The 25881-nt window shown below is 39.5% G+C and overlaps 1 protein-coding gene across 1 annotated transcript; it reads right to left on the minus strand.

Moving 5' to 3' along the window:
* Window positions 1-22807: 22807 nt before the first annotated feature.
* LOC110882671 lies at window positions 22808-23764 on the minus strand. Its single transcript, XM_022130635.1, has one exon. The coding sequence runs from the start codon at window positions 23762-23764 to the stop codon at window positions 22808-22810; it is 957 nt and encodes a 318-aa protein (XP_021986327.1).
* Window positions 23765-25881: the final 2117 nt, after the last annotated feature.

Genomic DNA, 25881 nt, shown 5'->3' on the forward strand with positions numbered 1-25881 from the left:
GTGACACCCCAAGAAAACCAGTGAACGATGCAACCTATCTAGCTTCCTTTGTGGGTACGTACTAAATTTCGGGACAAAATTTCTTTTAAGTTGGGGATAATGTGACAACTCGAACTTTCGACTTTCACTTTCGCATTAAATGCACGTTGACTTTGACCGTTGACTTCGACTTTTTAGTTGTTGATTTGTTTGACTTGTAATGTATACGTTGTGATATGATAAAGTGTTTTGTGATTTCATGAGTATGTGGTTGGTTGTGTAAGTGTAACATGAGATTGTAACTGATTAAGCCCATTACGGAATTAAGCTCACTTAGGATTCGATGAATCAGGTGATTCGCCAATAGTGACTCGACGAAACACAAGTGTGTTTCGCCAAACCTAGTCTCGACGAAACAAGTGCTCCGTCGGCCCAACCAGTTTCGCCAAAGCCCAGTTCGGGCCCATTACGGTAAAACGCGTATATTAACATGCACAGACTTATGTTTCATACGTTTTAGCAAAAATAAGAAACCCTAGAACTCTCCCCACTTTGACGGCAGCCCTGTGTATTCCCCAAGCTCTCGTGAACGGTCGAACATTCGTATCATCCATCTCGGTTAGTTGCATGTTTGTTAAATAGACTTATAGAATCTTTGGTTTCTCTACGTATGATCTTGATCTGTAAATTGGTAGAAGTATATTGATTCTGATGTTGTTAAGCGTGAAAGATTAGTCTCATAGGTTATGTGAAACATGGGTATGGTTAGGGTTCTATGAGTTTTATGTAATGTCAACTGTTTGCGCATATGATTGGACTAACCGAATGTAGCTACATGATGAACCATTGAACATACGAATCTGAACTAGTAATTAATCGGATGATGCTCGTGTTATACTCGTTGTATGAACAGCTTGTTAAAGTTAATGTTTGGCCTAATATGATTGATTGATTTCATGATGATTGGATGATGATTTATATGTTAGTGACTCCTGCATGATTTCGGTTTGATGATTGACGGCAGTTAGGGTTCCTGTGAATTCTGTGAAATTGTTGAATGTGTAACTGATGTGTTGACGGAACTGATATTGACGAAACAGGGGAAGTGTTTCGCCAAAGACAGTTGACGAAACTGGATTTTGATTCGCCAAGGGGGTTTGACGAAATAGAGGGGGGTGTTTCGCCAAGGGTAGTTGGCGAAACAGATTATGTTTCGCCGACCTGTAATTCGTCAACTTGGTTAACTGCACAGTAACCTAGTTAGACTCTGTTAGAAGTTAACTGTATTAACTAACTGCTGTTAAATGATGAACATGACTTGCATAGTCTTGAATACGTGCAATGTGCTACTTGGTGATACGTCTATACGTGAACAAAATGAATACAAACTGATTGTGTATACGTGCATACCCTAGGACGTGATTGATTTACTTCGAGCACATACTTAGCATACCGAGCAAACCCAAGGTGAGTTCACACAGCCAAGGCATGGGGTTCCCGGGTGGGAATGGGATTGGATGGCTTATTGTTTATACTCAGATGATAGAACCTAACAATAAGATACGGCTGGACTAGTAACACTTATTGAACTGATCTTCGCACACCTGCCAAGGGTTGGCCGTGATATTATGACTGACTTCGCACACCTGCCTTAGGAAGGCCGCGAACTAAATTTACTAATCTTCGCACACCTGCCCGGGAGGCCGCGATACAAATAAACCTAGTCTAGAATACTTGGGAAAAACATCCCCTAATATCTTCGCATACCTGCCTGGGAGGCCGCGATGGAAACTAATACGATACATGACATAACGAACGAACATACTACTACTCACACTATACTATTTCTGAACTATTAACTGTGAACTCGCTCAACTAGTTGTTGACCCTCTGCTGCATGCCTTGCAGGACCTTAGGTACTTATGGAGCTTGCACTAGGAAGGAGCAGGTCGTTGTGGAACATGGATCGTGGATGCCATGTTAAAACGTTTAAACAATCAAACTTAACATTACTTTGGGTTTACATTTACATACTTTGGATTTTCATTATTACGCTTCCGCTATTGATACTATGTTTGGTTTAGAACATCAATTGTATTGAATTAGTGGCTTGATCCTGGTCATATGATTGATGGCTTGATCCTGGTCATGTCACGCCTCCAAGCGGTGGTACTCCGCGTGTGGATTTTGGGGGTGTGACATAGGAAGGCCGCGAACTATACATACTAAAACTTCGCACACATGCCAGGGCGGCCGCGATACAACTATACATAGTCTAGAATATTTGGGAATATCTCCCCTAACCTTCGCATACATGCCGAGAGGGCCGCGACGGAAACTAATACGAAACATGACTTCACGAACGAACATAATGCTACTCATACTGTTACAATTACTGAACTGTACACTGTGAACTCGCTCAACTAGTTGTTGACTCTCTGCTGCATGCCTTGCAGGACCTTAGGTACTTTTGGAGCTTGCACAGGGAGGAGCAGGTCGTTGTGGGCATGGAACGTGAATGCTTATTAAACGTTTATGACATTACACACTTAATACTTATGTTTGGGTTTTCACATTTATGCTTCCGCTACACTTGATTATGTTGGTTTGAAAACACCTTTCGTATTGTTGAATAACGATTTCTATTTATGTTCAATATGATTGGTGGCTTGATCCTGGTCATGTCACGCCTCCAAGCGGTGGTACTCCGCGGGTGGATTTTGGGGGTGTGACATTTGATTTCTTTTCAAAAGTCTCAATTTTATTAGTACCCTTCGATGCTACAAATTTGACATTACTGTTTTTCTTCTGGTAACGAGCTCCTTTTGTTTCAAATTTTGATTGAGAAACGTTAGGCTTTTGAGTTCGCCTTTCTGGTTGTTTACCCTTAGAAGCAATAGGTTGTTGCTTTGTCGGTGATCGTATATTTCCAATTTGTTTTCTAATTTCAGATTTTGGAATTGGATCACATTGTGTTACAACAACTCCCGGAATTGTCTTTCCCAAAAATTTACTCGTATTGTCCTCAAAAACTTTATCAATCAAAGATGGATTGACATTTTTAATTGGAAAATCATTGTCCGAATAAATTTTAGCATCACCGACCAAAGTATACAATACGTTATTGCTCTTAATAGCAGACACACATTCCTTGTCATCCTTGACTTCCTTGACAGGATCTATCTCTTGTTTGACAACTGGTTTCACAGCAGGAGTAGGATGATCACAAAGAATGCAATTCTCAATTGGAATTTCTACTCCCTTCATCTTATCAAGTGATGTATCCTGATCACTCACATCTGATTCATCATCAGACGAATCATAATCCTCAATGATTGGAGCACTTTGATTCGTCAATGTTGAAGTGTCTATTCCATCAGATGAGGTACTCGAGGAATTGCCCGATTTGAACCCTAAACCAGTAGTAACTTCCCCATAATCAAGAGGCACACTGGGTTCAAAACGTGGCATTTCTTCTTCATCAGGCATTCGAGTATAGTTGTGCCTCAAAGGGGGTGGACACGACTTATACCCAACGCCTTTCTTGTCCCATTTCAGTTGTTGAGTGTCTATGATGTGATCGAGCACATATCGGGAGTTAGAATAACTCTCCAATTTGAGCTTGATTGCATCATGCTCGCATTTGGCAACAGCTAGCACTTTCTTTGTTTCCTCGATGATATTAATATAGTTATTAATACCAATTTGTTTGTTAAAAACAGTTTTTGTCAGTTCGGAAACACTTTTCTTTAAAGTTTCAATTACATCTTTGAAATCCTTTTCATTTCTAGCTAATGCCATGTTTGCCTCTTTGCACTTAGATAGCTCAATAACCAAACTTTGATTATGACTATGAACCTTTTCTGATTCCTCTTTCAATTCTGCATACATTTTACAAATACTAGGAGTAGGAGGATCAGAATTTACCTGACTCGTCGAGGCTGGGACATTTACCATAATGGCAGTATGATAAGAAAAAGATCCATCCTCAGAGAAGAATTTCTCCATTTCCTTTGATGCTACAGCAGCCATCTTGATCAGAAAAGATTTCTGACACTTTAACTCCTCGGCTTCATTCAATAAGTCTTCAACATCAGAATTCACTTGTTCCTTCACATCAGATTCAGAATTGTAACCAACCAAATTCGAGCTTTCTTCATCCGAACTCCTGCTATAACCAGAACTATCATCACTATTAGAAAACTCTTCTTTGTGAACATGCTTGATGTGATTGATGATCTTTGCATAGCATGCAGTTCCTCCTCCTCCTTCTTGATCACCATCCCCAAATTGTACAGACCAATTACATCCTTCATCAGCTTGAACTACTAATGCTCTGTTGGTGTTTGAAGGTCCAGCCTGGGCTTGATTGGTGGTGTTGTTCACTGCTACCAACCTTCTTTCACGGCTTTCTTGGTTTGCATTGGAAATACTTGTCTAATTGCAGAAGGGATTTTGATTGCCTTGTTTGCGCGGTCGGGTGCACTCACGTTTGAAGTGACCCTTTTCGCCGCAATTGAAACATGTAACAGCATCCTTATCAAAAGCATACTTCATATCCTTCTTGCTTTCCAACGTAGTTCTCCCAGTTCGTTTCATGAAATCCTTAGCCCTTCGAACAGCACTTGCAAACGCCCATTTGATGTCCATTAACTCCATTTCATCACGGTCTATCTGTTGATAATCTTCATGGGTCATATTGATGTTTCCAATTTGACATGCGACCAATCCGCAATAGGCACTGAACATTGTGTTGAGTAGTTCCATTTGTTCTTTTGCCACTTCGATGCTTACTTTAGAAAGGCTTGAAGTATCAACTCTGACTGTGTTGGGGTTTTGGGGTGGAGGGTTACTGTAATATGCTTGCTGTTGTTGTTGTGGTTGGGCTTGTGGTGTGGTTGGAATATAGGCACTTGGATCAAATTGAGGTTGAGTAGTGGGAACTTGAGGTGGAGGTTCGGGTTTTGGTAGCCAGGCACTTGCATCAAATTGAGGTTTCGAAAAAGCGTGAGCTTGAGCAATAACATGTGCAGGCGGAAAATCGGCTCTTGGATTAAAAACCGGTGGAGAAGCTGACTGAGGAAAGGGAGACGAGCTTGTATTGGACATAAACGCCGTTTGTAATTTTGGTTGCTGAGCTGAACTGGAACTGGCTAAATAGCTAAAACCCGGGAGGTACATTTCAGTATTTTGAGGAGCAGGAATTCGTTTAGCTTTCCGAATTTCTTCATCATTCTTGTGCTCCAAGTTCTGAATGAATTCATAGATACTCACAGTATCCAAAGTACCCGTATGTTTCAACAGTTCAATGAAAGAACTTCGGGGGTAAAGCGTCAGCAAACTTTGCAACCATTTCCCGTTGAGTTGCATGAACACCATAAGAATACATTTCACTAATCAAATGATAAAAACGAGTTGTCATATCATTTAGTGTTTCGTTATCCATGAATTGGAATGATTCAAATTCTTTCTTCAACAAGTCATGCCTTGTCTTTCTCGTAGCCGCATTCCCTTCTCCTCTTGCTACTAAGGCATACGATAAGTTTTTTTGTGCTCGTGCAATAACCAAATTGATGATAAATGTCCTTGTGGAGTGCTTGTGTGAGAATAGAGAACGCCTTCTTCTCAAGATCATATGCCTTCTTGTCGGCTTCTTGCATATTCATAAAAGTTGTTTCATTTGATCCCGCTTCTTCAAGGGCTGTGTTGTATGGAGAAATAAAGCACGTCCGTAACTCGGTATTTTGCCCTAAAACATAAGTGTGGAAACGATTTTTCCAAGATGGATACCCGTTCATGTGATTAAGCTTTGGCGGGCGGTTGTTACTACCCGTTTCACTCTCGCTTAGCAAAAGATTCTGAATGCTTTGATTTTGATTCGTCACCAACGCCCATTGACTCTCACTAATAGTTCGTGGTGGCAAAACATTCCTCATCCACATGGCTGCGGATGTCTGATCTTCACCCGGTCTTGGATCCATACTCCAATCCCAAGGACTAGTACAAGCCATATTTGATATATGAAAGTGAAAAACCTGGTCAAACACTTAAAAACAAACTGTTAAAACACTTTTGCAAGTCCTCTGTTAAAAATGACAAGTTTTCACGACGAAACTCTTTCCCACGAAACTCTATAGGTTTCTTCGAAGAATCTTTGACGAAACTCTAGGGGTTTCTTCGAGGTACCTTTGACGAAACTTAGAGGGTTTCGTCGAATCTCCTTTTGGCGAAACTCTATGGGGTTTCGTCGATTAGGTGCAGTTTCGTCGAGATAAAGTCTAGACAGTGAGTTGGTGAAATAGTTGGTGAGATTTTTCAAAAAATCTTATCTTTTTACTGACACAGAACACTTGTTTCAACTTACAACATGCCTATGTTACCAACCAACGTATGGTGTCCATATTTTAATCCATTTTAATTCTTTTATCAATTTCCTTTTAATTTTAAATTCAATGAATATCACAAGAACACTTTGAAGGTTCTTTGAAGATATGAAGACCAAACCCAGATTTTATGAACTTTCCGGTCACTGAACAATTTTCTGAAACACGAAATTGCTTAAAACTTTCACTAAAAACCCGGTTTATCACGTGAACAATCAATTTAACAAGGCTTTTGATAAAACTTTTTAGCAATCAACAAGATCAACAGTTTTTATGAAACTTTTCCAGAAATGAATAAACTTTTCAAGAACAATTTTCAGAAAAACAACAACAACAACCAGTTTTAACACTTGATAAAAACCGAACTATGTTTGATTTTAAACAAGCATAAGAGCCAAGGCTCTCATACCACTTGTAGGTCCCGATTCCGGAGGATCGATAACGAAACCAAATCTCTTGTTTATCACAAACACGGTCACGAGTGCGGAATCCCCGTGACTATGCCAAATCAAACATAGATAGTAACAACACAATATAATCAATGAAACACAGTCAATTGATTAAAAGGATGAGAACAAAGATCAAACAGATACACACACAGTTTGACAGTAGACTCTCAGGGTATGCTCTCATGGTTTCAAAGTGAAACCATGTTGTGTTTATATAGTAGTCCAGGCCCACAAGTGACGAATCATGGATTGGGCCCGACGAAACTTCACATAGGCCTGACGAAACTCTACAGGCGACGATTGAGTTTCGTCACCCATCTTGACGAAACTAGGGGATTTGACCAAATGGGAGTTTCGTCAACATGTACTCGACGAAACCTCGAGTTTCGTCGAGGGCTGCAATTTCTGATGTAGCAACACTATAAACACAAAAACAAACATGTAAACCCAAATATGCAACATGCATAGTCATTAAACATTACATATCAATGAGACAAACTTATCGGACACAAGTAGGATAGGAGGATATCCGACTTGGTCAACGGCGAATTACAGACTCAATAAAATAAAGACCGTACAAAATACATCGCTAATTAAGACAAGTGACAGACACAAAATAATGCACCAACATTTTCTAACCTCGTGTCCCTTATCATCTGTAAGTATAACATGTTGCCCAACCTTGAATTTAGAATGCTTTTCGGGGACCACAACTGTATCTTTGGTTCTTGAAACTGATCTCCTGCGATCTTTCCTGTGGGTCAGTTGGGATGTAGATGGAGATGGATCATAATCTTCATCCAGAAGATTCTCCGGGGAATTTGGGTCTGGCCCCCACCAATCACTTAAAAATCCATCAGCTGCATCACACCCTACACCAACACATAAATCACTAACTTAAAATCAATCACTATTGTATTTAACTATCTTCATATCTTTAGAAAATCAATCATTATTGTATTTAACAATCAATTAAAATCCCTCCCGAAAATCAAGCCCTTTCGACTAAACCATCTATGGATTCAAACATAGAAAACTAACACTGTATTCAAGCAAGAGAAACCAACCATCTACCAAAACTAAGATATATTCTAATGTGAAATGGTGGTGAAGATCTTAAATGGACGGTAAAGGTGATTAATCGAAACTCTGAAAGCAGCAGAGAAAAACAAGTAAAACCTATAATATTACTGAAAACAAAACGTTCTCTAATGTGGTCTGTTTGGATTAAATTAAGCACCAGCAAAATCAGAAGGAAGACCAACAACATCTCAACAAAATCTATAGTTATTTGCAACAGATCTAAAAGGTAGTTGAGCTGAAATTTCAGAAATGTAGAGTTTAACATTACCATGTGCATGGGGTACTTGTTATAACCTATAAATTTTCAACATGTTATGATCGAGTAACATGTACGTTCTTCGGTTCCCTGCATGATTAAACCGAATACAAGTAAGAAAACCGAAAGCTTATGAAAAAACAAAACTGGAAATCTCGTCACAATAATAATATTAAACAAGATTGAAGGTTTACCCTGAGTTCACATTGCCTCTTTTCCTCTAACATTGTTAATGATCGTTACAAGTTAGGGTTGTGTATGGCGGCACTGGTTGATAAAGATACGTCTGTCGAATTGTTGAAAATTAGGTTTTTATGGTTGTGCGTGGGTATGGGTAAGGTGTCACTGTGACATTTACTATTCTACCCCCTCCATTTTACATTTTGTTTTAGTCTTGTTCATCACTTACCCTTTAAATTTGTGGATGTTCATTAATATATATAAGTGCGGATAACTTATATGCATTTTGATTTTAATAGAAAGATGATGCCACCTCACATAAAGAAAATAGAAGCAATGAAACAAGAAATAAAGAAAGCTTTGCCTGAGATCCCATCGCCAGTGCGTTGTATGTTTCCTATAATATAACACTAGCAATGAAGCTTACCAATAAGGGTTGTCGACCGTAGGAATTAAAGAGGGCTAGAAAAGACACAACTGATTTAACCAAAAGAGAAGTAAGTACTTACGATTGTGCATGTCACTACTCGGATTTAGAGCAATGTTGGCGACATATGTGGCTGCTAATGATGTCACCACTATTACATGCCGCGAATGTTCAATAGCGGCAGCATTGATCGCCGCTAATGCCTATGCCGGAGCCTTTGTGAAAAAATTGCCAAAGACCAAACAAAACATAATTGGGTGGAGGTTGTTACTAATCAAATTGAACACCAAAATGAAACAAAAACCATTAATTTACATTACAAAATTTCTACATAAAATTATCTAACTAGCTATTTTCAAAAACCATTAACGCTATGAGCAATCAACATGTTATGATCTATTAACATGTATGTTTTTCAGTTCCCTACATGATTGAACCATTTACAAGTAAGAAAATGGAAAGCTTATTACAATACCAAAATGGAAATCTTTTTTTTGGGTAAAGGGTTACCCCGGTGAATTTTATACCAACAAATAAAACAAGTGAGAAGCAAAATTACTCCTCAGTTCTCCCGTACGACAGGCCATACGGGAGTTACAACTCGAAACAAACACGAGATACCAAAAAACAAACACCCAACACACTGGATGACCCACTAACTAATCGACCATTACAAAAAAATTAACCATAGTCATCATCCGCTACCAGCAAACCACGGGGGAGCATCCATTGTTGCAACAGCTCATCCGAATAATTGGTTATCTTGATCCGCATCGTTTGAAGCTTCAATCGAACCGTGTTTAGAATCACCTCCACTAGCTGATCACGAGTCCTCTTCCTATTCGAAAACAAGCGTTTATTTCTCTCATCCCAGACAAAATAAGCTAAGCTGAAGCACTAACCACCAGCTTAGCAATTATGTTCTTAGCCAATTTAGAATTTGCTATCCCCATTAAATACTCCAATATATCATTCCAGTTATGTTGAATGGCCGCCATACTTGCTCGATCTCTAACACCCTCCCAAACACTAGAAACATAGGCACACTCAAAGAACAAGTGTTTGTGTGAATCCGGCCCCATAGTACACAACGAGCAGCATATAAGATTGAAATTCGCATTACCCGTTAAGTTCCATCGGCTCATGATATCTTGTGTCTTCAATTTCCTGTTAACAATCAACCACATAAGAAATGCGTGTCTAGGAATAGCTTGAGGAAACCCCACAACATTTGCCCATGGAGCATCATCTTGAACCATCCGAATATCCTCCCAAGCCGTAGATGTAGCAAAAACTGTATCAACCCCTTGTCGAGTTCTCCAACTAATCTGGTCCTTACGCATCGGATCAAGATTCACGTCTTGAACATTTTGCATCATAGGAAACTGATTGACCCACTCTTGTGGCCACACCCAATCCCCATCCACAAGTACATCTGCCAACTTAGAATTCAGTCTGAATCTCGCATTAGCGATCATTCTAGGAGTTATAAAAGCTATAAGCGGACATATTTCATTCCACTTATCAAACCATATCATCGTGTCCATTCCATCACCCAATTTTACCCATATGAAATTCTGAATACTCATCCTAAGCTGACATAATTTCCTCCATGTCCAAGTAACATTGCCCTTTAACGGAACATCCCAAAAACTATGGTCTTGAATGCGGTATGAATGAATCCATTTAACCCATAGAGATTCTCTATTAGTCATCAAGCTCCATATATGAGAAATCGTTAAAGCGTTATTCATATCATGCACTCTTCTAATACCCAGTCCACCCTCTTGTTTTGGAAGACACAAAGTTTTCCATTTCACCTTCGCTTTACCTTTAATCTTATTACCCTGAGACCACAAAAAACACCTCATCTTCTCCTCCAATTCACAAATAATTTGTTTAGGCAATATGAAAACCCATGCCCAATAAATGTGCATCGACACCAAAACCGAACAGATAAGCTGTAGTCTACCAGCAAAAGACAACGATTTGGTTTTCCAATCCATGATCCTGTTCTCCATATTCTCTACTAGTCTCTTACAATCTTTGTACTTCAACCGAGTAGAGATGAGAGGAACTTCCAAGTAGCAAACTGGCAGAACCCCCTCCTCAAAAGGCATAATGCTAAGGATTCTTGTTTTTGCATGATCCTTCACATTACCAAAGAAAACTGTACTTTTCATCATACTCGGGATAAGACCCGACATATTCTTAAACATATTGATAGCCTTCATAATAACGCCAGCCGATTTGTGGTCTCCTCTAGCAAAAATAAATAAATCATCCGCGAAACACAAATTGATCATTCTTTCCTTGTCACATTTATTATGGAATCTAAAGTCATTAGATATAGAAACCTGCTTGTGCAATATTAACGTTAGAACTTCCATTACCAAGTGAAGAGATACAGAGATATAGGGTCCCCTTGGCGCAGCCCACGTTTCCCTTTAAAATTACCACAAAGATTCCCGTTAATCGCTAATGAAAACGATGTACAAGTAACACATGCCATAACCCACTTAATCATTTTCTGATGAAAATCGAAACACCTCAACGTACTCTCCAAAAAACTCCATTCCACCGTATCATACGCTTTTTGGATTTCAATCTTGAAAGCACATCTAGGAGGACCAGTATTACGATGATAGTTATGCATAAGCTCTTGCGTTAAAAGGATATTATCCGATATTCGTCTCCCCGGCACAAATGCGGATTGGTTAATACCAATAATATCCGCTAACCCAACCTTCATACGATCACTAATAATTTTACTAATGCACTTGTATAACGTATTACGGCAAGATATCGGCCTATAATCCGTTATCGAAGCCGGCGTTTGAACTTTCGGAATTAGCGACACCGCTGTGTGGTTGAGTTGCTGTAAGAGTTTACCAGTCTCAGAGAACTGTTTCACCGCTCCACAAACATCCCTTCCGATCACATTCCAAGCCTTCTTAAAGAAAACCGACGTATATCCATCCGGGCCCGGAGCTTTATTTCCAGCAATCGAGAACATAGCTGATTTTACCTCCTCATCCGTCACTTCTCAAACCATAAATTCAGCCTTTTCATTTGTCAGCATTGTATGAAATAAGTCTAGAGTTGGTTCCATATTAGCATTTGCTGACGAGCCAAAGAACTTCACATAGTGCTCAACCATAACTTGCTGAACCATATCGCCCTCGAACACGGACCCATTAGCATCACGGATTGAAAAAATTCTGCTCCTGTGATTTTTTGCCTTCACTACATTATGAAAATACTTTGTGTTCGAGTCTCCCAGAGCTAACCAATCGACCTTAGACTTTTGTTGCAGGAACATAGCTTCATCAAGGACATCCGACTTATACATTTGAATTAGACTAGATAACTTCTCAACTAATGCAGAATTCATCGGATCATCATCAATCACACTCTGGCACTCATCCACCTCCTTTCTTGCCCGAGTAACATTCTCATGTAAATTACCCTGTTGTTGCATAAGTTTCCGCAGAGGAGTCTTTAGCAGCTTCAACTTTTTCACAACTTGAAACATACTCACTCCCTGGATATCCATATCCCAATCCTTCCAACAATCTCCATGAAGCCATCTTTATCCGCCAAAAAATTAACAAACTTAAAAGGTTTTGGCTTATCTTTTGTTATCTTTGGCAAGACTAGAATGCACGGAGAATGATCCGATAACCGGTATGGGTGGAAAGAAGCCGCAGCCTCTCGGAACATATCAATATAGTCAGTATTACCCAAGATACGGTCGATCTTCTTAAACACTGCCCGTTGTTGCTTCTGTTTGTTGCTCCATGTGTAGTGCAACCCCGAACAATTAATATCAAACACTTCAATAGAATTCACACAATGTTTAAACTCAGTCATTCCAATATCACTTGTTGAAGAACCCGAAAGAGAGTCTTGCATAAACAAAGAACAGTTAAAGTCACCCATGACTACCCACGGCTTATCTTTCATGAACGAATGATGTACAGAAAGGTTCTCCCATAAATCTCTTCTTGCTTTGTAGTGATTATGAGCATACACAAACGAGCAAAATAAAGCTTTCCTATCAACTTTGAAAACAATCTGAGTATGAATCACTTTATCAGATTGATCAAGAATCATTACATCGACCAAGTTAGCATCCCATCCTATCATGATACGAGTACCTTTACTAGAGTACATTACATTACTGGCCCAACTCCACAAAGCACACACCTTTTTACAAACATTTTGAACATTTGACTTATCAACATGATTTTCCAAGATAGCACATACCTGTAAGTGCTTCTCCACCATCAACTGCCGAACCTCTTTCTGTTTCAGGGAGTGGTTCAATCCCCGTATATTCCATGCAGCCACACTACCCATCAACACCCTCTAGACCAGGTGTGCTTGCACCCTCAGATTTTTTACCATCTTTTTTCAAATCACCTATATTGCCCATTCCTTCATTACCTTTGTTTCCATTTTTGTTTTCCATAAATTTGGGAATATCATCAAGGATCTCATTAATCTCAACCTCATCAGGAATCAACTCGTGGACATTCTTCTTCTCATTAGTATTATCCTTTTTGTCTCGAATGTATGTTGTTTCCTCCCTAACTCCTTTCGTATCCTCCAAATTGCTACCCTCCACCTAGTCTCTTAACACTTCAAAAGAGTTTGATGTTTGAGCCTTATGATCTTGCTGGCGCGTAACATTTTTGGATCTAGGATTCACCACCGGCCTGTACACCATCTTTGGCTTCTGTTTATTAATCTGAATTCCCTTATTGGTCCCCTTATTAGTTTTTTTCACCGCTTCCTTAAAGTTGTCATCATCCTTCCTATTTCCCTCCTCATGATCAGGTTTCTTCGGTATCTTCAGACAAGAGTTGACATCATGACCAAAGATGCAACAATTCGCACACCTCAACGGAACCCAATCATACTCTATTTTCACCTCAGCTTTAGTAAAACCTTTCCCATCAAGCAAAGGAATTGCCATAGTGCTACTTTTCTTGAGCTCCGAATCCGCATTAATTTCTATTAAAGCCCATGCAAAACTACTTCGGCCCCAAGATTCTGCACACATAATGGCCGTAAAAGAGTCTAACATCTTAGGAGTTCCAATTTTGGACGCTAAGAGACTAAGCCCATCCTCTGTAAAGGCTGCCAATGGTACATCATGCATCTTGACCCCTGCGACAGAGGTAATGTCCTCTTTCTCCACTGTCACAGAAGGTGACCATTCTTTTAATATTATAGGTACGTTCCTAATCATCCACAGCCCTTCTTCCAGCAACTTATCCATCCCTTCCTTCGTTTTAAACTTAAAGAAAAAGAAGCCTTTAGAGTTCATCATTAATCTTATCAACCCGTATTTCACCCAATTATTCTTTGCAAAATAATCCACAACTGGAAACGCAAGCCTCTTACCCAAAAAAATACCCATATAGAGTATTAGCATACCGATCGCTCACTTTCTTAACTGATGATAACGAAATGACAACATCCGCTCCTTCCATAGTTTCACTATTTTCCATCGTTCTGAAATTAACTTTCGCACTAACCTTCTTGTTTTGTACCACGTTTGCAAAGGACGGCATCTTAGCATTATCATCAGCCACAAAAGTCGATGAAGTAGGATAAGAGCCTGTCAAGAACAGCTTCTCCCTATACAAATTCTGATCAGTATTAGGTTTAGACATATTCCTAGTATTAGGGTTTGCATGAAATAGTCCAGTATTACCACCCATACAATCCAAGCTTACAGGAGTAGAGATAGCCGCTAAGCCATCAATAACTGATGTATTCTTCGTGGAGTACATACCTCGTCTTTTTTTTTGGGTAAAGGGTTACCCCGGTGATTCTATATATCAACAAAACCAAAACAAACCAAGTAGTGTAGAGAGTCTACACTAGTTCAATCATGAGGCATACCCCATGAAAGTAAGCCAAAAATAGCAACAACCAAAACAAACAAAAGACAACCCAAAGCCACTAGTCTAAACAACTAGGAAACAAATACAGAAACAAACTAATCAGCCCCCATCATCCAGTATCTCTTTGCCATGGACCTCCCATTCTCTTAAAAGCCTGCGCACATTCGCAGTATTCTTCAGTCTTGCTCCCATTAACTTGTAACGCACCAGTTGTATTATGTGAGCACCAACAGTCTCTGGCGGCCTTAGCTGATTCTTGAAAATCCTAGCATTACGCTCCTGCCAAATAACATATGCTGTAGCCGCAACCACCACTCTAGCCACATAATCCGCAGCTTGCTTAGAATTGGAACGGACAAGTAACCAGTTTACAATATCGGCCCATTTAGGCTGAACCGAATCCATACCAACCTTTTGTTTCATCATCTCCCAAACTTTAGCTGAGTAATTACACTCAAAAAACAGATGGCTATGAGAATCATGATTAGCATAGCATAATAAACAGCACATCATGTTCATATTTTTACGCCGCTCGAAATCCCAGCTTAGGATTTTATCCTGCGTAAGAAGCTTGCCTCGCATAATCAGCCACATGAGGAACGCGTGCCGCGGGATGCATTGAGTAAACCATACAATCGTGCTCCAATCTACTTCTGTATCCCTATATCGAATCGAATTCCACACGCATGAAGTTGAAAACCCACTCCGATCGCTACCATCACACCACATGAATCTGTCCCGTTTGTTGGGGGTAACGTGGATTTGATCAAGCTGGATTAAAACTGGGAATAAATCCCTCCATGCAATCGGCCATTTCCACTCTCCATTCAACTGAATATCAGACACAGAGTCATTCAAGCGAAACCCTGCATTCGTAATAGCTCTAGGCGAAATAAAATTACCAAGAGGCCCTAGACCGCACCAAGAATCATACCAAGCCGAAGTCCTAGAACCATCACCAATATCCGACCAAAAATACTGTCTCATTTGCGGTCTCAGCTGAAGAAGTTTCCTCCAGGAGTAGCAACTATTTGAAACAGATTTAGAAATCCAGAAATTGTTACCTTTAAGCCTGTAACTGTGCACCCATTCCACCCACAAAGAATTCCTTCTCGTGACAATACTCCAAATATGATTAGTCATAAGGGCTTTATTAACATCCCCTAACCGCCGAATCCCCAATCCGCCTTCATATTTAGGGAGACACACAACTTTCCAAGAGACTTTCGCTTTACCTTTCTGGAACGCGTAATCTTTAGACCAAAGGAAATTCCTCATTTTTGCCTCCAATTCATGAATAACCCTAGCCGGCAAAATAAAGACAGAAGACCAGTATACATGCATAGATGACAAAACAGAAATAATGAGTTGCAATCTACCAGCAAACGAGAGTAATTTGTTCCTCCAATGTGTGATGCGTTTGTCAAGCTTTTCCAACATAACACTGCAATCTTTATAAAGAAGCCCCGACGAAATTAGGGGAACCCCAAGATAACGCACAGGCAGGGTTCCCTCTTTAAACGGCATAATATTCAGAATAGCATTTTTAATATAACTTGGGACATTACAGAAGAACACCGTACTTTTCTGAATACTAGGCACCAACCCCGACATTTTAGAGAATTTGGAGAGAGAATCCATAATACATCTAGCCGAAGCAATTTCCCCTCTAGCAAAAAGGAACAAGTCGTCTGCAAAACAGAGGTTGATAATATGCTGTTTCTCACATTTGTTATGAAATTTAAAAGAAGAATCAATTCTGGTCATATGATGCAGAATGCCCGTGAGAACCTCCATAACAAGAGTGAATAAATACGGGGATAGCGGATCTCCCTGACGAAGACCCCGGTTACCTTTGAAAAACCCGTGCACATTGCCATTGACACAGACAGAGTACGAAGCTGTGGATACACAAACCATGATCCAGTCAACCATCTTATTGCTAAACCCAAATCCAAGCAAAATGTTTTTAAGGAATTTCCAATCAACCGTATCATAGGCCTTTTGGATGTCTACTTTAAAAGCACATCTTGGGGGACCCGAGTTCCTATGATAATTGTGCATCAGTTCTTGGGTTAACAGAATATTATCAGAAATTTTCCTCCCTGGGACAAATGCAGATTGGTTAATGCTAACAATGTCATTCAATGCAACCTTCACTCTCTCCGCAATTATCTTGCTAATGCATTTGTAAATGACATTACAGCAAGCTATCGGCCTGAAATCAGTCACAGCCGATGGGGAAAGAACCTTTGGCACAAGCACAATAAGAGTGTGATTTAGATCTCGAAGGAGATATCCAGTATCAAAAAAATCAATAATGGCCCTCGAAACATCCTCACCGACTATCGGCCATGCACTCTTGAAAAAGGCTGCCGTATACCCATCCGGTCCAGGGGCTTTGTCAATGCCGATAGAAAACATAGCCTTCTTTACCTCATCTACGGTCACCTGCCTACACATATAATCCGCAACAATAGGATCCAAGACTTTCGAAAACAAATCTGGAGCCGGATTCAGCGACAAATCATCTTTGCAACCCAAAAACTTCTCGTAGTGATCGACAAAAGCTTTATGAACCTGATTGCCCTCAAAGAGAACACCCCCCGTATCCCGAATAACATCAATACGGCTGCGATGATTTTTGTTTTTTAACGAAGAATGGAAGAAAGCCGTGTTCATATCCCCAGCCCTCAACCAATCCACTTTGGCTTTCTGTTTTAAAAAACGCTCCTCATCCAACAACGCTACTTGGTATTCAGCACTTAGCGTGGCTTCTTCGACCCGAAGACTTGCACTATTCGGCTGTTTATCAATAGAAACCTGAATGACATCAAGTTTCTCACGGAGACTTTCCACTTTTTTATGCAGGTTACCTTGCTTAAAAAGCATAGCACGCAAAGGCTTTTTCAATAGCCGAAGACGTTTAACAACCCGGAACTGATGCACTCCATTTACTCTAGACTCCCACCCCCTCTTTACAATATCTAAGAATTCAGGTTTGAACACTAGAAAGTTAGCAAATTTAAACGACCGAGGTTTCAAAATACCAGCATCCGGGAGCTTCAAAATACATGGGCAGTGATCCGAAAGCCGGTACGGGTGGAAGAGAGCTACAGCATTCGGGAATTTACTCACAAACTGGGTATTACCCAAAACTCTATCGATCTTTTTCAGCAATCCAATCCCCTTCTTAGGCTTCTGGCTCCATGTAAAATGAAGACCAGACCGATTAATATCAAACATTTCAATGTCATCCACACACTCTTGGAACTCTTTCATACTGAGAGACACAGAAGAGGCCCCCACTGATTTATCTTCCAAGTTCAGAGCCGAATTAAAATCGCCCATTAGAAACCAAGGGTTATTTCCAACAAATACTTTATGCATAGACAATTGGTGCCATAACTCCCGTCGGGTAACATAATAATTAGCTGCGTATACAACCGAGCAAAAGGCTATTTTGTTATCATTTTTGAGAAAAAGTTGTAAATGCATAACCTGATCGGTCTGTGACAGAACCATAACATCAAATACGGATGGATTCCAGCCAATAATGATTCTTGTACCCTTGCTACAAAGAGCTCCATTTGACGTCCAATCCCAGGATCGGAACACAGAATTACAAACTTGACTCAGCCTACTAACATCAACATGCGACTCCAGAATAGCACAAAAACTCAAATTGTAATCCTTAACAGCTTGTCGAACCTCCGTTTGTTTCAGAGGGCGGTTCAACCCCCTTATGTTCCATGAAGCAAGACTAACCATTGATAACCGATGAAAAAGGAGTGCTTGCCTCTTGTTTAGAATCAGGTTTCCTAGCATCATTGACAAGAAATTCAGCCGTCTCATTATAAACCTCCTGTACCTCATCATCATCCGAATCATCTTGCACATCTCCTACACCACTACCACCAGCTTCTTGGTCGTTCCTTGAATCATTTAACACGTCAAAAGGATTGGCTGAAGCAAACCTCGAAGTTGATGTTGATTTACTAGGCTCTCCAGTCGTTCTTAACCCAACCGGGCGGTATTCAAATCTCTGCTTTTGTTTGTTAACCGGAAACCCCGTTCTCTTAGCCGTTTTCCTAGCATCCACATCCATGAACCCATCCTTGTCTACCACTGGCTTTTTCGAAGGCCCTCTTGCATAAGGAACTTTAGAGGCTTTTTGAATCACAGCCGGAGCCTTCGTAACCTGCCTGACTTGCCTTGGGCAATCACCATCATGATGGCCATAAACCTTGCAAAAAGAACATCGGTGAGGGCTCCATTCGTACTCCACATACACCTTTTCCTTAGTAAAACCCTCCCCTTCCAACTCTGGGACAGCAATCACAATTTCTTCTTTAAAATCATTTTCAGCCGAAACTTCAACCAAAGCTCTAGCGAAACTGCTACGCCCCCACGAATCTAAGCACATAGAAGTGGTATACGAGTCTAAAACTATAGGATTCCCAATAGCCGTTGCAATCATGCTTAAACCATCCTCTGTATAAGCAGCAAGAGGAACCTCGTGTATTTTAACCCAAAGTTGCACAGTTTTAACTTCCTTCTTCTCCAGCTTCGAAGATGGTGACCATATATTAAGAAACAATGGTTGAGAGCGAATGATCCAAGGACCTTCTTTCATAGCATTCAGCATACCACTTTCGTCCGCAAACTTAAAAAAGAAAAAACCGCTCGCATTCATCATAGTCTTTTGGAGGCCAAATTTCTTCCAATTATTCCTGACGAAATACTCAACTACAGGGTAGGCAACACGATCACCAAGGAAGTACCCATACAACGTATACGCAAGCTTCTCTTTAACAGCCCTCACAGACTCCTGCGGCAGCACTACATCACAGCCCTCATGAGCTACCGTACTTGCAAGTGTTCTAAAATTCACCTTCCTGGAACTCGAAGCCCCAATAGAGTCAGCATAAGAAACCTGATGCTTACCTGAATCCCTTCGGACATTCTGACTCCCTTGCATTCCAAACTGATTACTCATCATACCCTTGTCGGCCATATTAGGGTTTTCATTAGGTGCACCACTAGGGTTTGCATGGGTATCATTCTTCGTCGCCGTGTAATTCCCTCCACATGCAGACGTACCATCCAACTCCACAGGCTTAGAGATTTCGAGTAAACCATCAAGGATTGAACTATTATTGGTAGAATACAAACCCCGTCTTGGAAACAGATTATTTCCCTCAATATTAGTTACCTTCAGCCCAATACCACGAATTGGAGGAGACTTCTCCTCCGTCCCCGGTGTGACTCCTTCCTTCAGCGGATTGTGACCACCACTATTACCCTCCATGCACACAAATCACCAGAACAAAACAAGAAACCCAGCCGGCCAAAGAAAACGCAGAACGAGAAGAACCCTAATCCTGAAACCCTAGCGCCGTAATTCAATCCTTAACACATTAATTCAGAGTATCAGTCTAGCTGAATTAAACTCAGTTAACCGCGACCAATAACAACCAAACTAATATATCAGGATCTTCAAGCAGCAACTAAGGCGGCGATTGAGAAAAGAAACGAAAAAAAACCCTAAGATCAGATTGATTACTACTGCTAACTAGTTCGTTATAGAGAATTGATAAACAATCTCTAATCACAGACTGTTATACAGACGAATCTCAAAGAAAACTAGGGTTCATGATGGTCGAAAATCGCCCAGGAGGAGGGAGGGTTCTAATGCTCCTGTTGATTTGGCTTTTTTTCGGAGTACATACCTCGTCTTGGTATTAGTGGGTTCCCTTCAATGTTTGTAACTCGTAATCCAATACCACGAACAGGAGCGGTACCAGGAGTTGATTTTGTGTCCTCAATCGCATCAAATTTGTTATTAATGCCAGCCGTATTACTCGTTATCGGATACCCATCCCCATCAAATTGTTCCACTCTCTCCATCGTCACGTACAGCAAACAACCATGCAAAACATAACTTCGAACCAGAAGACCAAGATCAGAACAGAAAAGCAAAAACCCTAATCTAGCAAAACCCTAAACCAAAAATCATCACGAAATCAAATAGAGAACCCGATCAATCAAGGTTACTGCTCACCAATAGGACCGAAAGACCCAATAATCTATTCAATCAGATCTGACTCTTAGAATAAGGCCGGCGATCACGAACAAAACGAAAAAACAAACCCAAGTTTGAACGATCAGAAGTTGCTAACGAGTTCGTTACAGTTGTTTGATGAATCAAACACTGATCACAGACTGTTATACATCTAAATCTCGAAGCAATCAGGGATTTATGGAGGGATGAAAATCGCCAGCTAGACCAAAATGGAAATCTCGTAACAACAATAATAGCTAACGAGATTGAAGGTTTACCCCGAGACCAGTCGCCTCTTTTCCTCTAACATTGTTAATGGTCGTCACCAATTAGGGTTGTGGAAGGCTGTTTGGAAAAGATACGTCTGCTGAATTGTTGAAAAATAGGGTTTTAGATAGGAGGAGATTATGAGTTTAATACCCGTTCAGAAAAAAAACTATGAGTGTAGACAACTTATATGGCATTCTAATTTTGGTAGCAAGATCACCAAACTTCACAGATAGAAAGAGAACATATTAAGGGGCGTGTAATGTATTCATTACCAATTTGAAAGCTTACACTAAAGCCAAAAGTTAGTGTCAAAATGATAACTCTGAAAAATAAATGAAGAAATATAGGTAATGAAACCAGAATTTATTGTTCATATAAATCAGAGTAAAACACTGCAACATATATGAATCAAATATTTAAGGTCCATTATTGTTTTTAAATATCAAAATCTATATAAGAAAAGTATGGCATTAGACAGTTTATTGAGATCTTTCAGTCGCAAACCACCGCAATCGTCGTACAAATCTTGATCCCTTCCACTCGCTATCTACAACGATTTCACAAGAGAATAGGAACTTTTGTTCACCATCCGTATTGATCTTATAAATCCCCTGAACCTCCCATTCAAACTTTACAGAAAACTTATCAGTTCCATGATATGCTCCGTTCTCCGTTCGGTCTAACTCCGTAGCATCACCCAACTACCATTAACTCAGTTGATAACCGGATTGTAATCCGTCGTAGCGCCATCGTTGCTCATCACGAACCACGAACTAGTGGTATTACCATTTCGCTTATATGGATTTCAAATCACGATCCAGCCAACGTCACTCATCCGTGCATGACCGCTGCTGTCATTCACAAATTCGTTACCATTCGACTATTGCGGTAATGATTCTGACCCTTCTTTATCGTATCTGCACAACATTAATGCTTGGAATTTCTATTCGAATACGGTTGTTATGACCTGATGCCAAAAACATCTAAATCAAGATTTTAACTGAGAGACTATGTGAAGTTTGTAAAATATAATAACATGTATACGTTCAATTTGTTTAAATGATTAAACTTGATTTCTCAAATTGATACACGTACCCCTTGGAGTCTTTTTGTTTGGTTATGTTAAATTTAATGGGATATAAATTTATTGAAGTACTCTTTGATTTGTTCTCACAGACACACACGGACCAATTAGTTAAGAGCAAAAAGTCTAATTTTCCAACTAAAAGATGTAGAAACTCTTAGGGGCTGTTTGGTAGCCTCTGAATGGTCATTAAGAGGCTACCCCTTAATGGAACCATTAAGAATTTTACCAATGAGAAGGCAGAAGAATGTGACATGTGATGATTTACCATTCAGAGTTTACCTCTTAACCATTCAGACTTGAGGTTACCTCTTATTCATTCAGAGGTTTTAAACCATTAAGAAGTAGCATCTGAATGGTCATTAAGAGGCTACCAAACAGCCCCTTAGTCAATTTATGTGTTGAGTGATTCCATAATAATGGTGTTAACAAAAAGAAAACAGTAAGTAGTAATTGGATATAAGTCATCAAATTAGGACCCTTTTGAATTTACTAATATACGAATGATCCTTTACGCATCAAAAATTTTTTTGGGTAAAGGGTTACCCCGGTTCAATATCATATATCACAAACCAAAAACATACAAGTAGTAAGGAGAGTCCTCACTAATTCACTATCCTGACATGCCAGGAAGTGTTAACAAGCATAAACAGCAAACCACACTAACAAAAAACATAAACCTACTCTAGATACTAGCTAGAGACAACCAGTGAACTATAGGCGAGGCACATTCCATTTTTCTAGTAAACTCTTTCCCGTCATAGAGCTCTTGATCTTCACCGAGGCTAGCTTCAATCTAACCGTAGAAACAATAGCTTCAGTTATCACATGCACCGTTCTTTTCTTGGATTTAAAAAGCCTTTGATTACGTTCTTGCCATATAAAATATGCGGTCGCCGATAGTAATAACCTGCCAATCACACTTCGCATGGACTTTTTCGAAGGAACATGAATCAACCACTCAACAATATCCTCCCACTTACTAGACATTAATTGAATTCCAGCAAAGGATTTAATAGACGACCAAACCTGCATTGAAAATGAACACTCGAAGAACAAATGATCATGCGAGTCCGGAACCAATGAACACAACGGACAAGACAGCAGGTTTAAGTTAGTACTAGTACCAACATCCCATTGCTTTAGCTTATCCTGAGTTTTGAGCTTCTTCTTACAAATGAGCCACGAAAGAAAAGCATGTCTAGGAATGCAATTCGCGAACCAAACAATTTCCACCCACGGAACTGTATCACCCTGACTTCTTAACGAATCCCACACAATAGAAGCTGAATATTCCTGCTCGTTGCCCTTTACATCACGCCAGATTAATGAGTCCGACTTGTGAGGATTAAGGACTGGTGGTTGAATAGTTAATAAAACCGGAAAAAGATCCATCCACGCTCTCGGCCACCCCCAATCTCCATCATTCACAATATCACTAACTTTGGAATCAAGATTAAACCCCGCATTGTGTAGCCGACGTGCTGAAACAATGTGACAAAGCGGACCAATTTGAGCCCACCGATCAAACCAAGCGGACGTAGTATGACCATTCCCAATCTTAGAGACGATAAACGGACGAACCCGATCCCGAATTTTCAGAATATACCGCCAACTAGAAGCACTATTACCCGTGGACCTGAGCTGCCAAAATGACTTCCCTTTACGCATCAAAAATTTTATTATAAGTACTTGTAAGTATCTATACTTTCTATAAAAGGAGAAATCCCAATGACATAAGAAAAGCTGATGTGGTAGCCAGAGAGGTTGTCCAACAATGTTTTTCTTATCTCATTACTGCATCATAAAGCCTAATATATAAAATCATTTTAAAATCTATCTAAACTTCTGCCTCCCAAAACCTCTGCTCATATCCCTCCATAGTTTAAAAGCAGCAGCGGTTGAAGGTTCATATCATGCTATACCTTAGCAGATGTTTAGTTGCCGGTAATTTCAAATTCAAAATGCCTGGGAATACATAATGCAATTAATGCATGTCACTCACTCACTTCTGTCAATCATCTGCCTCTATAAAGGTTTTTTCCTCATTTCACTCTTCGTATTTCCACTCTCATGTTCTCTGCTTTTGTAATTTGACATTCCGATTTCCGAATTAGAAGTCAGCGTCAGTTGAAATTAACAATTTTAGTTCAGTTAATGATTTGAATCCTGGGAAAGATTTGTGGCAAATGAGAGCGAGGATGTTCCGAAAATGGAATCAAGGTTATAAAATGGATCTCAACTTCATTGATGAAAAGGTAATGTCTGTTTGTGTTTGAAAATAGATGTATACGTGTGAATTCCTGATTCTATGCTTTGTAGGTTTGTAATATAAATGTTCCTGGGAAAGATTTGTGGCACATGAGAGCGAGGATGTTCCGAAAATGGAATCAAGGTTATAAAATGGGTCTCCACTTCATTGATGAAAAGGTAATGTCTGTTTGTGTTTAAAAATAGATGTTCCTGAGTTTTCTACGGTAGTTTATTGAGTATATATATTTTTTTATTTTTTCTTTTTATCACAAACTATAGGTTTGTATGCTAAATGTTCTTCAGGTAGATCTTGCTAGATTTGTTATTTGGTGTGGAAGTCTTGAGTTCGTTGGCCGAACTTCAAAATGGAATCAAGGTTATAAAATGGATCTCAACTTCATTGATGAAAAGGTAATGTCTGTTTGTGTTTAAAAATAGATGTATATGTGTGAATTCTTGATTCTATGCTTTGTAGGTTTGTAATATAAATGTTCCTGAGTTTTGTATCGTAGTTTATTGAGTATGTATATTCTTTGATTTTTTCTTTTTATCATAAACTATATTTTGTATGCTAAAAAACCATAGAAGTTTAAATGTTCTTCAGGTAGATCTTGCTGGATTTGTTATTTGGTGTGGAAGTCTTGAGTTCGTTGGCCGAACTTCAAAAGAAACTAACTGTATGAAAGGCGAGATTCAAGCCTTGGAGTAAGTGGTGGCTTACATGTTCAGTCATTAATTCAAATTATTGTTTTTGTTTACTGTGGAATGATCTTAGAAATGAGACAAGGGCTGTTGGTATTTAAAGGGGAATCAGGGTAATGCTAAAAAATGACAGCTCTTGGGTATGTGATGGTTGTTATATAGCATGTAATGTAAAGGTAATTTTTGTTACTTTCTATAAATCATAACTATACTCTTTATTTCTGGCAATATAATGACAGGTTGAATGAATATTCATTAGTTGTTTTGTGATCTGTTGCAAGGAAGTTGGTGATGTTACGGAAGACTTTTCAGCAGCCTTCGATTGAAAGGGATTCTGGATTAAGTCTGAATGAAAAGTAAAAACTACTTATTTTGAAGACTAAAATTGTGGTTTTTAGTTATGTGTGTTTTAACCTGTTGTGTTTGAAAGTTTGGTATGTTATGGCTACAATTTGAATCATCTAAACTGATGGATTTTGTATGTAATTGCTACAATTTGAATATTATTGTTATTATATTATTTTAATGTTCATTTTTTGGACAAGCAGTAGGGTTATATATTATTTTTAGTGACTGAGTACTACTTAAATGAATTGGTTAGTATGAAAACTGTTAAAGTAATGACTGAGTACTACTTTAGAATTTGTTGAGCAGTCTTTGCTTCAACGGACCTTATCATCTGTTGATCATGGTCTGTTAAAGCTCTGTTGTTAAACATTCTCTGTTGAACTGCATCATCTATTAGTCCATAGCAGAGGTTCTCTTTGGCAGACCTTTGCTTGAACCGTCTCGGTGTTTATCAGCAGATGTTGTTTCATTCAACAGACTTTGCT

The sequence above is a fragment of the Helianthus annuus genome, chromosome 16 (genome assembly GCF_002127325.2).
Source record: "Helianthus annuus cultivar XRQ/B chromosome 16, HanXRQr2.0-SUNRISE, whole genome shotgun sequence".
Taxonomy (NCBI): domain Eukaryota; kingdom Viridiplantae; phylum Streptophyta; class Magnoliopsida; order Asterales; family Asteraceae; genus Helianthus; species Helianthus annuus.